Source organism: Gorilla gorilla, chromosome 2 (genome assembly GCF_029281585.2).
Source record: "Gorilla gorilla gorilla isolate KB3781 chromosome 2, NHGRI_mGorGor1-v2.1_pri, whole genome shotgun sequence".
NCBI lineage: Eukaryota > Metazoa > Chordata > Mammalia > Primates > Hominidae > Gorilla > Gorilla gorilla.
The window spans coordinates 139,322,607-139,337,100 of NC_086017.1; the positions used below are offsets into that span (position 1 = coordinate 139,322,607).

Here is a 14,494-nt window from a genome sequence, read left to right on the forward strand (position 1 = left end):
CTTCATGATTATGTTTTTAATTAATTTTTGTTTTGTGTGTCATCCTTGCCCAGGGGCCATGCTGTCTCTGTCTCATTCTAATTTTAGTATATGTGCTGCTGAAGAGAGCACTTGCCATACTTTTTTTTTTTTTTTTTTTTTTGAGACGGAGTCTCGCTCTGTCGCCCAGGCTGGAGTGCAGTGGTGCAATCTCGGCTCACTGCAAGCTCCGCCTCCCGGGTTCACACCATTCTCCTGCCTCAGCCTCCCGAGTAGCTGGGACTACAGGCGCCCACCACTGCGCCCGGCTAATTTTTTGTATTTTTAGTAGAGATGGGGTTTCACCATGGTCTCGATCTCCTGACCTCGTGATCCGCCCACCTCGGCCTCCCAAAGTGTGCCATACTTTTTAAATGGAAACAGTACCCCTGGGCACTCACAGGAACTGCTTTGGAGCCTAGAGACGGGAAATTGGGCTGGGGACAGAGGTCAGGTTAGCAAGGGCAAAGCCCATGCCTCCCACCATAAAGTCCTCTGCTGGGAGCAGTGTTTCCGTTTCAGCAGGCACGTCCCAAAGCAATGGGTAAACCTGGCCACATCCGCTGACTCCCAGAGTCTGCCTGGGAATGTGGCCGAGCCTGGAGCTCCCATGGGTCCTGTCTGGAGCACATGGTAGTGGGGTCAGAGGTCAATCAGGGTAGCGTGGACGAATGCAGCCAGTCTGACAAGAGGGCAGGCATTGAGGTCTCTTCTGGTGAAGATCTTAACTGTCAAATTGTGGTCCTGGGTCTAGGATGTGGAATAAGCCTGGTAAAGACCCTGCAGAGCTCTGATGAGGTAGGGTGGAATTAGGAGCCATCCATTTAATCAATAAATATGAACATAGATTTGACACTCCAGTTAAGTGTTTATATTGGTTTCCTATTGCTGCCATAACATATTTAGTGGCTTAAAACAACACAAATCAATAATCTTACAGTTTTGGAGGCCAGAAGTCCAAAATGGGTCTCACTGGGCTAAAATGAATGTGTTGTTAGGGCCACGTTCCTTTCCAGGGATTCTGGGGGAGAATCCATTTTCTCACCTTCTCCAGGCTGCCCACATGCCTGGACTCAGGTCCCCTTTCCACCTTCAAAGCCAAAAATGGCCAGTTGAGTCTTTCTTATGATGTCATCTTTCTGCTTCTGACCCTCCTGCCTCTCTCCTTTTTTTGTCTTTGAGATGGAGTCTCACTCTGTCGCCCAGGCTGGAATGTAGAGGGGTGATCTTGGTTCACTGCAACCTCTGCCTGCCAGGTTTAAGCAATTCTGTCACCTCAGCCTCCAGAGTAGCTGGCATTACAGGCACACGCCACCACACTCAGCTAATTTTTGTATTTTTATTAGAGACGGGGTTTTACCATGTTGGCCAGGCTGGTCTCGAACTCCTGACCTCAGGTGATCCACCCACCTCAGCCTCCCAAAGTTCTGGGGTGACAGGCCTGAGCCACAGTGCCCAGACCCTCCTGCCACTCTCTTATAAGGTCTCTTCATGATTACACCAGGCCCACCCTGATACTCCAGGATAATCTCCTCATCTCAAGACCCTTATCTATTTTTTTTTTTTTTTTGAGACAGAGTCTCGCTCTGTTTCCCAGGCTGGAGTTCAGTGGCACAATCTTGGCTCACCACAACCTCCGCCTCCTGGGTTCAAGCAATTCTCCTGCCTTAGCCTCTCGAGTAGCTGGGACTACAGGCATGGGCCACTATGCCCGGCTAATTTTTGTATTTTTAGTAAAGACGAGGTTTCACTATGTTGGTCAGGCTGGTCTCAAACTCCTGACCTTGTGATTCGCCCTTCTCAGCCTCCCAAAGTGCTGGGATTACAGGCGTGAGCCACAGTGCCCCGCCAAGACCCTCATCTTAATCACATCTGTGGAGTCCCTTTGGCCATGGAAGGTAACATATTCACTGGCTCCGGGATGTGAACATCTTTGGGGGGGCCACTATTCTGCCATGGCTGGTCTCCTCTCCTGAGGTCCCATCATAGCCCAGGCTTGCATGCCCCAGATTTCAGTCCAGTGGCAAAGAGTACACTTTTGTATTGCTTGCCCTGGGAAATACGCCAGGGTTGGCTGTGACTAGGCCAACTTGGGTTGTTAGGTTCACTAACAATCCAGTCACTGCGGCCAGCAGGATGGACCATGCTGCTTGGTTAGTACTGAGTCTCAGGCTCATCCCTGGAACTGAGACTGAGGTCAGCCCCCTAGAGACCTGGAAGAAAGGAGGGGAGAACTTTCCATGGATAATTGAGGAGCTCTTACAAAAGAAGAGGGAGTAGGTGCTGACCACTACCGACCACAATGATCTCGTGAAACACTGTGATGACCATTTTGCAGGTGGAAGAGATGGTGAAGTCACACTGCCAGCATGAGGTACAGCCATGATTTGAACCCGCGTGGAGGAGTTCTTGCCACTATATCAGGCTTCCTTGACCCCTGGCTAAATGTGGCATTGGCAGATCTGATTAATGCTGGAATGTTACGTAGCTCAGCTGACCTGGGTGGCAGCCTCCTTAGAGGTTGGCATGGGACCTACTGAGGAAGGCACATGGTTAACACAATTACTGGCGAGGTAGATACCCTCAGAGAAAAGGGAAATTTCCATTTCACTCCTGAAAGACTCTTTAAAGCCAAAACTCAAATCAAAGAGCAAAGTATAATAACTTCCTCTGGGCAAATTTATAATTAATCCTGGATTAATTGGCCTTAATGAAGTTGAATTAATTACTAGCTGTTTGTAAAGAACTTTGAACTACCTTAGTACAAAATGGCATTAAAGAAACAGAAAGGAACCAGCATCGCATTAACATGAAGAACAAATCCCAAATAATCGCAGTTCTGCAGGCTGTTTCCCGTCACTAATTTTCCCAGGGACTGTGTCCAGCCTGTGGAACTGTAGGGGGCCCAGGGAGTCTGTTGCAGAGGAGGATGTCTTCGTGGGCTAGAGGTTTGGGGGTGAGTGCATTCAAGAAGCAGTTATGGGGCTTTGCGTGTGCCAGGCCCAGGGCTATCAAAGATATGCAAGGTGAGGCCCTTGCTCTCCAGGCATCCTCAGCTACCAGGAAGGGGAAGAGCTCTGGAGCACCTGCCTGGTCTAAAGCAAACTCAGCTTAGTGGGAGGGATGGTAGGACAGAGACAGTAGACTATAGGAGGCGTGAAGCAACCTGCATTTTGCTGGGAACAGCTCTCCATTTCCTGTAGGGGATCCCCTGGTCCCTCCTTCCCCCCATTCTTGGGGTGGGCTCATGACCCACACCTGGCTAGGCAGAGCACTGGATTTCTCTCTTGGTGCAGCGGCACATGACTTCATCAGGGCCAAGGAGACTTGGTTTGGGGACTTTGTGGAGCTGCTGACAGCCACTTTGTCATTGTGAGGGGGGAGACTGTCTGGGAATGGTGACAACTCAGAGGAAGCAGGAACGGAGAGAAAGAGACAAAGTCAGTGTCTTCATGTTGTCATCTGAGCCCCTGGATGAAGCAAGCTCTTCCCCCAGACTTTTTAGCTAGGTTTATTTATTTAAATTCACAAACTCTGATATAGCACTTATTAATATACCAGGAATTGCTCTAAGTGCTGTAGACATACCAATTCATATAATCATCATTACCCTGTGAGTTAGGAAGTATTATGCCCCATTTGACAAATGAAGAAACTGAGGCACAAAGTAGTTTTGTAATGTGCCCAAGGCTCCACAATTTCCAGCTGGTGGGAGCAGGACTGGACACAAGCAGTGTCTGTGCTTTTCACTACACCATGGGCCAGCATGTTCCCTTTTTTGCTTAAGTCAGTTTCACTGTGAGATTCTGTCATTTGTCCTCAAAAAGCATGACTGTGCAGAACATGACATGGAGGTAGCCAATCCAGCCCCCGGAGGTCTGAGGAAGCTTCCAGAGGGCGTGCCAGCCCAAGGAAGTAGCCCGCGGGCGAGTGTTGGGGTGGGGTGGATGGGCACGGTGTGTGTGTGCAGGATTGCACAGGTTCAGGGTCACCAGGCACAGGGAGAGAAACAGAGAGGAGCATGGCAGAGTGAGCTGGGGTGGGGTGAGGAGTCAGTCTATCCACAGGTGACAGTGATAAAGCATTTGTAACTCTTCCCTTGGGGACTACAAACTAAGGAATCTTAGTCCTACTGGTGCCTTTAGGTCACTTTTTCAAATTTTAAAAAATTTACTTATTGAATAGGTAATACTTTCACATGATTTAAAATTCAAAAAATGCCAATGTATTTCAAGTAAAATGTCTTCCTGTCTTCCCTCCAGCCAACCTGTTCCCCTCCCTGGAGATAACATTTATTGAGCACCACCTATATGCACTGTGCTAAACCCAGGGGGAAGCAGATAATGAGGAATGAACATAATAAGGAAATAAACCATACACGTATGTTCAAAGGTGATATGCGCAAAGGAGAAACTGGAGCAGGATAAGGGGGATCAGGAGTAAGGAGGGGGCTGTACTTTAGAGAGGCTGTCCAGGGCAGGGCTCATGCAGGACGTGACAGTTGAACTTGGAGGAGGTGAGGGGTGAGCCATTTAGAGGTTTGGGAGAAAAATGCTCTGGTCCATGCTTGGGGGCTTTGAATGACAGCAAGGGGGCCAGTGTGGCTGGAGCCAGAAGAAAACAGGAGATGAGTTCAGGAAGGTAGCATGGTGTGTGTATGTGTGTGTGTGTGCGTGTCTCTGTGCATGTGCATGCGTCTGTGTGTGTGTGTGCATGTGTGCGTGTGTCTCTGTGCTTATGCATGGCTCCATTTGCCTGCTGCTGTGAGCACGTGTGTGTGCGTGCATCTGTGTGTGTGTGTGTGTCTCTGTGCGTGTGCACGGGCGTGTGCATGTGCGTCTGTGTATCTCTATGTGTGTGCATGGCCCCATTTGCCTGCCGCTGTGTGCACGTGTGTGTGTGCGTGCATGTATGTGTGTGTGTCTCATGTGTGTGCACATGTTTGCGCGTGCATCTGTGTGTGCATGCACATGTGTCTCTGTGCGTGTGCATGGCCCCATCTGCCTGCCGCTGTGCGCACGTGTGTGTATGTACATCTGTGTGTCTCTGTGCATGTGCACGTGTGTCCATGTGTCTGTGTGTGTGTGCGTGCATCTGTGTGTGTGCGCACATGTGTGCATGTTTGTGTCTCTGTGAGTGTGCATGGCCCCATTTGCCTGCCACTGTGCTGCTGTAAGGACTGTGGCTCCTCCTCCAAGTGAGATGAGGAGACAAAGGCTCACTCCAGCTTCTGTAAGCAGAGCAGGCTATAGGAGAACAAGAGCAGATGCAGGGAGTCCTAGTAAAAGAACAGCTTCAGTAAATTAAAACCATGATGAGATACCACAACACACCTATTGGAAAGGCCAACATTATTATTGAGACAAGGTTTTGCTCTGTTGCCCAGGCTGGGGTGCAGTGGCACAATCGGCTCACTGCAGCCTTGACCTCCTGGGGTCAAGGGATCCGCGCACCTCAGCCTCTTGAGTAGCTGAGACCACAGGCATGTGCCACCATACCTGGCTAATTTTTGTGTTTTTTGTAGAGGTGGAGCCCTACTGTGTTTCCCAGGCTGGTCTCCAACTCCTGGGCTCAAATGATCTTCCCACCTTGGCCTCCCAAAGTGCTGGGATTACAGGCATGAGCCACCACATCCTGCAAGAAAAGCTAAAATTAAAAACAAAACAAAACAGCCTAGGTAACATAATGACACTCTGTCTTTACAAAAAATTGTAAAAATTGGCTAGGCTATCCAGGAGGCTGGGGCGGGAGGATGGTTTGAGCCCAGGAGTTTGAAACTGCAGTGAGCTATGATTATGCCACTGCACTCCAGCCTGGATGACAGAGTGAGACCCCATCTCTAAAACAAAAACAAAAATAAGACACTCAACAATACCAAATACAATTGATGATGCTGAGCAAGCAAAACTCTTATACATTGCTGCGGGAATGTAAAATGATACAGCCACTCTGGAAAACAGTTCAGCAGTTTCTTATAAAGTTAAAACCCACTTGCCATATGACCCAACAATCTCACTTTTGGTATTTACCTGAGTGAAACTTATGTTGGCATAAAACCTATACATAAGTGTTTAGAGCAGCTTTATAATAGCCAAAACCTGGAAACAACCCAAATGCCCTTCAACAGGTGACTGGGCAACCAAATGATGATCCATCCATATGATGGAATACTACACAGTGATAAAAAGGACCACACACTGCAGTTATACACAACAACATGGATAAATCTCAAATGCATTATGCTAAGTGAAAGAAGCTGGACCCCAACGGTTACCTACTGTTTGCTTCCACTTATATAATGTTCTGGAAAAGGCAAAGTTGTAGAGACAGAGAACATAGATACCTATCTGCCAGAGGTTAAAGGTGTAGGAAGGGTTGATCATAAAGGGCTTTTGTTTTTTTGAGGGTTGAGTCTGTTTTGTATCTTGATTGTGATGGTGATTACCTGATATTATGCATTGGCCAAAGCTCATAGAGCCGTACACCAACAAGGGTGAATTTTACTGTTGCAGTAATCCAGGTAAGAGATGATGGCTTAGATCAAGTGCTGATGGTAGAGATGTTCAGAGGGGATTGGATTCTAAGGGTAAAACCAACAGAATTTTTTAATGAATTGGATGTGGTGTATGAAAGAAAGAGAGGAGTCAAGAACTGAGCCAGTTTGCTGCTTAAAAAACTGGGAGAATGCAGTTCTCATTCACTGTGATGGGAGTGGAGTGGAGGGTAAAACCAGAAATTCTGACCTTGACATGTAAGTTTGAGATGCCTATTACACATTCAGGTTGTGTATGTGAGTCTGCAATTAGGAGGGGGAGGCTCCTAGCTGCAGGCTCACACACAGAACCTGAATTTGGGAGTCAATGGCTTGTAACGCCAAGAGACATAGACATCACCAGGGAGTAAACATATAGAGAGAAAATTGGAGGGCTGAGCCCTGGGACCTTCTTGTGTCTGCTGTTATCCATCTCTTATGTATCCTTGTAGGGCTATTCTATACTTGTACAAGCACATATATATATAGAGTGCATTTTTCATAAATGCAAACATGCTACACACACTAGTGTGCACTCTATTTTTTCAGTTACCAATATTATCTTAGAGATTGTTCCCAAGTAGTGTACAAACAGCTTCTTTGTTCTTTTCAAAGTCTGCATCGTATTCCACAGTATAGACAGACCATGATCTCTCTTTTTCTATTTACAGTTTTTCATTATGGAAAACTTTGAACATATCAAAAATGTAGACAGAATAATGAACCCCCAAGACCCATTACCCAACAATGATCAACTCAGGGCCAGTCTAGACTGCCACACACTCTTCTTTTAAATTATGATTTTTGGTAGCTTTGTGTCTGATATAATTTCTTTTTTCTTTCTTCCTTTCCTTTCTTTCTTTCTTTTCTTTTTGGTAGCTTTGTATCTGATATAATTTCTCTTCTTTCCTCTTTCTTTCTTTCTTTCTTTCTTTCTTTTTTTTTTTTTTGACAGAGCAAGACTCTGTTGCCCAGGCTGGAGTGCAGTGGTGCGATCTCGGCTCACTGCAACCTCTGCATCCCAGGTTCAAGCAATTCTCGTGCCTCAGCCTCCCTAGTAGTTGGGATTACAGGCATGCACCACCACGCCTGGCTAATTTTTGTACTTTTAGTAGAGACGGGGTTTTGCCATGTTGGCCAGGCTGGTCCTGAACTTCTGGCCTGAAGTGATCTGCCCGCCTTCGCCTCTCAAAGTGCTGGGGTTACAGGTGTAAGCCACTATGCCTGGCCTTTGTCTTGATATAATTTCAAACTTACCATAATTATTCTTTTTAAGGACATTTACTTTGTTTATAATATTTTGCTACTACATACAATATAGAAAAGAAATACTTGGTACTAGAACATGCCTTTTCATGAAGACTACTTTCCTTGGGGCCCAAAAGAACAAGAGGCTGGGGCCTGAAATGCTTCCAGAGCAACTGTCTGGAGGAAGGAGTGAGTCTCAATGGTTTCTCTCAATAGGAATCTGTTTCTGAGACCCTTGGGCCAGCCACACAACCAGAGCCCACACAAGGAGGGAGACTTCGGTGATGTTGCAACACCAATCTCAGCATTGGTGAGATTCTGTTTTCTGGGGAAGTCTGGCTTTGGCCTCTGGCCAGCTTTCCAGAGCTTCTGCCTTTGATGCTTCAGAAGGCCACACCACCAGGCTAAAACCATACTTTGAAAGACATTTTCAGGATATGCTTAGCATGCAGCTTCTTCTCTTCAGCCCCACCTCGCCACGTGCCACACGGCTTAGGTTGCTGCTGTCTCTGAACCTGCTGCTTCCTCTGTGCAGCACGTTCTTTCATCAATTTCCCTCGGTTCTGTGCAGCCTGGCCCTTCTCTTGCATCTTTGTCAGCTCAAATGCCTCTCCCTTAATAAGCATCCTCCTCCCTTGCACCAGTAACTCTCAGCCATGCTGCCTTATTTCTCCCAAAGCACTTCATCATTATTTGCCTTATTCATCCACAGTTGTATCCCTCCAAAATATCATGTCTGCCACACAGCAGGTGTTCAATCAATATTTGTTAGAATATTTGTTAGAAGATTTGTATTAGTCAGGATTCTCTAGAGGGACAGAACTAATGGAATATATATGGAATATATATATATCTCCTAAGCCCAGGCTACAGACTCTCAGGGTGAGAATTTCTGAGTCAGAGATAATGTTGTCCTCTTCCATCTTCAAACAATCTTTTCCCATGGTTGGCTCCTTCTCAACACTGGAGTTTCAACTCAAACAGCAACTCCTAGATGTCTTCCCTGACCCATAGTTAGGTAGCTGTCCATCCTCCCTCTCCTGCTCCTTTTTATCTCAGCTTTTATTTTCCCTAGGAGACTTCTCGCTCTCTGAAATGGTCTGGTTCAGGCTGTATTGTTTGACTTAGCCCTCACCCCCGAATGTAATATTAGCGGGCTCTGTAGCCCAGTGGAACCCACCAGGCACTTGGTAAGAGCTTGCTGAAATGAATGAATGATTGGAAGTGTGTCCGGAGTTGGTTTCTTCCAGTGGGTTCCTAGTCTCGCTGACTTCAAGAATGGAGCCGCGGACCTTCGCAGTGAGTGTTAAAGCTCTTAAGGATGGCACAGACCCAAAGAGTGAGCAGCAGCAAGATTTACTGTGACGAGCAAAAAGCTTCTGCAGTGTGAAAGGGCACCCGAGAGGGTTGCCGCTGCTGGCGGGGGTGGCCAGCTTTTATTCCCTTATTTGCCCCCTCCCCCCCGCCCCCCGCCCCCCCATCCCGCCCCCCATGTTCCGTTTTTGTCCTATCAGAGCGCCCTTTTTTCAATCCTCCCTGTGATTGGCTTCTTTTAGGATCCTGCTGATTGGTGCATTTTACAGGGCAGTGATTGGTGCATGTTACAGAGCACTGATTGGTGCGTTTTACAGAGCACTGATTGGTGCATTTTACAATCCTCTTGCTAGCTACAGAAAAGTTCTCCAAGTCTCCATTCACCCAGGAAGTCCAAACGGCTTCACTTCTCAGAAGGATCCCTCGATCTCGGGCTCCTAGAGGCTTCAGGCAGGAGGAGCCACGTGAGAGAGAAACCCTGCCTGCGGTGACCTCCAGTTCCTAGACCACCCACTCGGAGCACGGCGCTCGGCTGTGCCCGTGAGCCTCAGGAGGGCGGAAGCTTCCGGGCCGGAACGGGTGTGCACGGCGCGCCGGTTACGGGGGGGCAACTTAACGGGCCGGACCGCGGCGACTACCGAGGGAGGTGAGGGGCGGGCCGGGCGGGTGTCCGAGGCGGCGGCGGCGGCGGCGGCGGCATGGCAGGGCGGCGGGTGAACGTGAACGTGGGCGTGCTGGGCCACATCGACAGCGGCAAGACAGCGCTGGCGCGGGCGCTAAGCACCACAGCCTCCACCGCCGCCTTTGACAAGCAGCCGCAGAGCCGCGAGCGCGGCATCACGCTCGATCTGGGCTTTTCGTGCTTCTCGGTGCCGCTGCCCGCGCGCCTGCGGTCGTCTTTGCCCGAGTTCCAGGCAGAGCCCGAGCCCGGCGAGCCACTGCTTCAGGTCACGCTGGTCGACTGCCCCGGGCACGCCTCCCTCATCCGGACCATCATCGGCGGTGAGCGCGGGCCGGGGCGGGAGCCGGGCTCAGGGACGCGGGCGGAGCGACCGGGCCCCGTGTCCGAATTCGCTCGAGCCTTTGCCGGGACGGGAAATCGCCCCACCTCATTGGTGGGGCTCCTGAGGCCCCAAGAGGCGGACGTGACTTGCCTAGGGCCCCGCAGCAAGCGAGCGGAGGCTTTGAGATTCAGCTTTTCCCATCCAGCAGAACCGAGCTGCAAGGTGCCTTCCTTAAAAAAAAAAAAAAAAAAAAAATTCAAAAAATCAAAAAATCCCTACCAAATGTGTTTATAATACATGGTCAAGTAAAGAAAACTCAAAATAAGAAAACTCAAAAGCTACAAAAAGGGTATACATACAAAGGCTGTCTTCATTCACCTGTCATTTGGTCTGATTCCCGTTCCTAGAGCCAACCGCTGCTACCAGTTTTTGTATATCATTTCAGAAAGGCTCCACGTCAATACAAGCATATCTGTGTGTATGTATAAATCCCTCTTTCCCTCATCCTTTGAGACACGATTTCACTCAACATTGTGTCTGGAGAGTGCCCCGTATCTGTACACATAAAGCTACATCATTCTTTTTAAAGCTCACATAGAATTCAACTGCACACTTGTACCAACATTTTCTTTTTCTTTTCTTTTTTTTTTTCTTTTTGAGACAGAGTCTTGTTCTGTCGCCCAGCCTGGAGTGCAGTGGCACGATCTCGGCTCACTGCAACTTCCGCCTCCTGGGTTCAAGCGATTGTCCTGCCTCAGCCTCCTGAGTAGCTGGGATTACAGGCGCGCGCCACCACGCCCGGCTAATTTTTTTGTATTTTCAGTAGAGACGGGTTTCACCATGTTGGTCAGGCTGGTCTCAAACTCCTGAATTAATGACCTGCCCGCCCTGGCCTCCCAAAGTCCTGGGATTACAGGCGTGAGCCACCACGTCCGGCCTGTACCAACATTTTCTGAACAAATCTTTTAATGATGGACGTTTATGCTGTTTCCAGTATTTGCAAACCATTTTGCAGTGAATATTCTAGAACAGAACTCTGTGGTATGTTCGCATATATGTAGGATAATAGATAATAACTGGCTGGGGCAAGGGGCATGTGTGTTTTCGGTCGTGGTGGATACTGCCAAAATGCCCCACAAAGATGTACCATTAATTTTTAATTATACATGTAATACATGAATACATGCTACTTGTGAAGAAATAGAACATCACAAATAAGACAAACATTCCCTTACCCACTCCTCTGTCCTAAATTCTGTACCCCTCCTATCTCTGCAAATGAAAAGACCCGTTTTTTGTTTTTTGTTTTTTTCTGAGATGGAGTCTCGCTCTGTTACCAGGCTGGAGTGCAGTGGTGCAATCTCGGCTCACTGCAACCTCTGCCTCCCAGGTTCAAGCGATTCTCCTGCCTCAGCCTCCCAAGTAGCTGGGACTACAGGTGCATATCACCACACCTGGCTAATTTTTATATTTTTAGTAGACATGGGGTTTCACTATATTGGGCAGGATGGTCTTGATCCCGACCTCGTGATTCCCATGCCTCGGCCTCCCAAAGTGCTGGGATTACAGGTGTGAGCCACTGTGCCTGGCTGAAAAGACCATTATTATATCTTTGTGAATTACTTTTCCAGACCCATTTAACTCCACTTAAATATATGGATAGAGCTTTAAAACATGTTTTGTTTTTAGAAAAAATGATACAATAATATAAACACATGGTATAAAAGGGTATATAGCTAAAGAAGTATACTTCTCACTGCTGACCCCAGTACCTGATTACCTTTCTGTTCCCATTTTCTTGTGTTTCCTTCCAGCAATATTCTGTATGCCACACATGGGAATATATATTGGGCAGATGATAATTGGCTTGGTGGCAGGTGGCCTCATTGGTCACTGGGCATTCTGGGTCCCAGCTATAATGGTGAGCTTGTTAAGTACAGTACTTCATCTTTGTTACCTCCCAACTGTTTCATGTTACAGGCAGTCTGAGATCATTTCCCCATTTTACAGTAGAGGAAATAGAAGTTTGAAGAAGTGAAGGGACTTGCTCAGGGTCACACTATCTAAAGTCTTCTCCTCAATCCATGTTTCAGTCAGGTGAATTTCAAGGGGCACACAATTCTCTACCCATTCCTTCCCACCCCCTTATAACTGAATTCTGTTTGGTCACATCAAAATACATTTTAGAACATGGACTCTGAGCCAGTCCAGACTGGAGGTGGAAGGCAGAGGTTAAAAAATGAGACGGCGAGTTTTTAGTGTTGTCTAGTAAATAGGGTAGATGAGTGGTGAAGGACATACTTTTGGAGTCAGACGAAACTGGGCTTGAAGCCTAGCTTGCTTTCTTCCTTAGCTGTATGACGTTTGAACCTAATTCTGGACCTTGCTCCAACTGGAAGAGTGGTAACCACACAACTATTTATTGGCTTGACTTTTCTTGTGTATTTGCTGCTTACCAGGCAAACCCTGCAAGGAGCGTGGTGGTTACCATTTAATAGTTGAGAAAATTGGGACTTAGGGAGGCAGGTAGTTAGTGAAACAGTCCAGATCTGCCTGACTCCAAAGCTGGAGTCCTTTGCATGCTTCCCCAGGTTACCCTATAGTTCCCTCATCCCCTTCCAACATACGTGCATACCTCATGTTATTGTGCTTCACTTGATTGTACTTTGCAGATAGTGGTTTTTACAAATCGAAGGTTCAAGGCAACCCATCCAACAGCATTGCTTACTTTGTGTCTCTATGCCACATTTGGGTTATTCTTAACAATATTTCAAACTTTTCATCAAATATTAAGCATCAAACATTTCACTTCATTTCAAACACATGTCATCTGTTAATGGTGATCTGGGATCAGTGATCTTTGATGTTACTATTGTAATTTTGAAATGTCACAAACAATGCTTATGTAAGGCAGCAAACTTAATAAATGTTGTGTGTTTTCTGACTGCTCTACCTACTGGCTTTTTCCCTGTCTGTCTCCCTCTCCTCAGGCCTCCCTATTCCCTGAGACACAACAATATTAAAATTCATCCAGCTAATAGCCTTTATGTGTTCAAGGGAAAGGAAGAGTTGCAAGTCTCTCACTTTAAATCAAAAGTTAGAAATGATTAAGCTTAGTGATGAAGGCAATGTTGAAGACTGAGATAGGCTGAAAGCAAGGCCTCTTACACCAAACCAAACAGCCAAGTTTTGGATGCAAAGGAAAAGTTCCTGAAGGAAATTAAAAGTGCTACTGTAGTGAACACACAGATGATAAGAAAGCAAGACAGCTTTATTGCTTTATAGAGAAAGTTTTAGTGGTCTGGATAGAAAATCAAACCAGCTACCACATTCCCTTAAGTGGAAGCCTACTCCAGAGCAAGGCCCTAACTCTTCAATTCTATGAAGGCTGAGAGAGGTAAGGAAGCTGCAGAAGAAAAGTTTGAAGCTAGCAGAGGTTGGTTCATGAGGTTTGAGGAAAGAGGCCATCTCCAGAACATAAATGTACAAGATGAAACAACAAGTGCTGATAGAGAAGCTGCAGCAAGTTATCCAGGAGATCTAGCTAAGATCATTGATGAAGGTGAGTACACTAAACAGATTTTCACTGTAGATGGAACAGCTTATATGGAGAAGATGCTATGTAGGACTTTCATAGCTACAGAGAAGTCAATGACTGGGTACAAAGCTTCAAAGGACAGGCTGACTCTTGTTAGGGGCTAATGCAGCTGAAGCCATTGCTCATTGACCATTCCAAAAATCCTAGGGCCCTTAAGAATTATGCTAAATCTGTTCAGCCTGTGCTCTTGAAATGGCACAACACAGCCTGGGTGACAGCACGTCTGTTTATAGCATGGTTTACTGAATATTTTAAGCCCACTGTTGAGACCTACTGCTTAGAAAAAAGTACTCCTTTCAAAATATTACTGATTGTTGATAATGCACCTGGTCACCTAATGGCTCTGATGGAGATGTACAAAGAGATTAATTTGTTATCATGCTTGCTAACACAGCATCCATTCTGCAGTGTATGGGTCAAGGAGTAATTTTGACTTTCAGGTCTTATTACTTAAGAAATATATTTCATAAGGCCATAGCTGCCCTAGATAGTGATTCCTCTGATGGATCTGGACAAAGTAAATTGAAAACCTTCTGGAAAGGATTTATCATTCTAGATGCCATAAAGAACATTTGTGATTCATGGGAGGAGGTAAAAGTATCAACATTAACAATAATTTGGAAGAAGTTGATTCCAACCCTCATGGATGACTGAGGGGTTCAAGACTTCAGTGGAGCAAGTCACTGCAGATGTGGTAGAAATAGCAAGAGAGTTAGAATGAGAAGTGGTGCCTGAGGATGTGACTGAATTGCTACAATCTCATGATCAATCTTGAGTGGA

The 14,494-nt window shown here is 46.7% G+C and overlaps 1 protein-coding gene and 1 non-coding gene across 3 annotated transcripts in view; one reads left to right on the forward strand and one right to left on the reverse strand.

Moving 5' to 3' along the window:
• Positions 1-8: 8 nt before the first annotated feature.
• On the reverse strand, positions 9-111 carry LOC115934132 (U6 spliceosomal RNA). The gene has a single exon (XR_004069977.2). It is a non-coding gene; the product is annotated as a U6 spliceosomal RNA (small nuclear RNA).
• Positions 112-9,739: 9,628 nt separating this feature from the next.
• EEFSEC (eukaryotic elongation factor, selenocysteine-tRNA specific) overlaps positions 9,740-14,494 on the forward strand; it is a 256,685-nt gene continuing 251,930 nt past the window's right edge. The window contains exon 1 of one of the 2 annotated variants that reach the window (XM_019022999.4): positions 9,740-10,114. In XM_019022999.4, coding sequence (XP_018878544.2) covers positions 9,811-10,114 — 304 coding nt within the window. In that variant the 5' untranslated portion in view covers positions 9,740-9,810. The remainder of the gene's footprint in view (positions 10,115-14,494) is intronic. The other variant, XM_055381498.2, reaches the window with a different exon arrangement.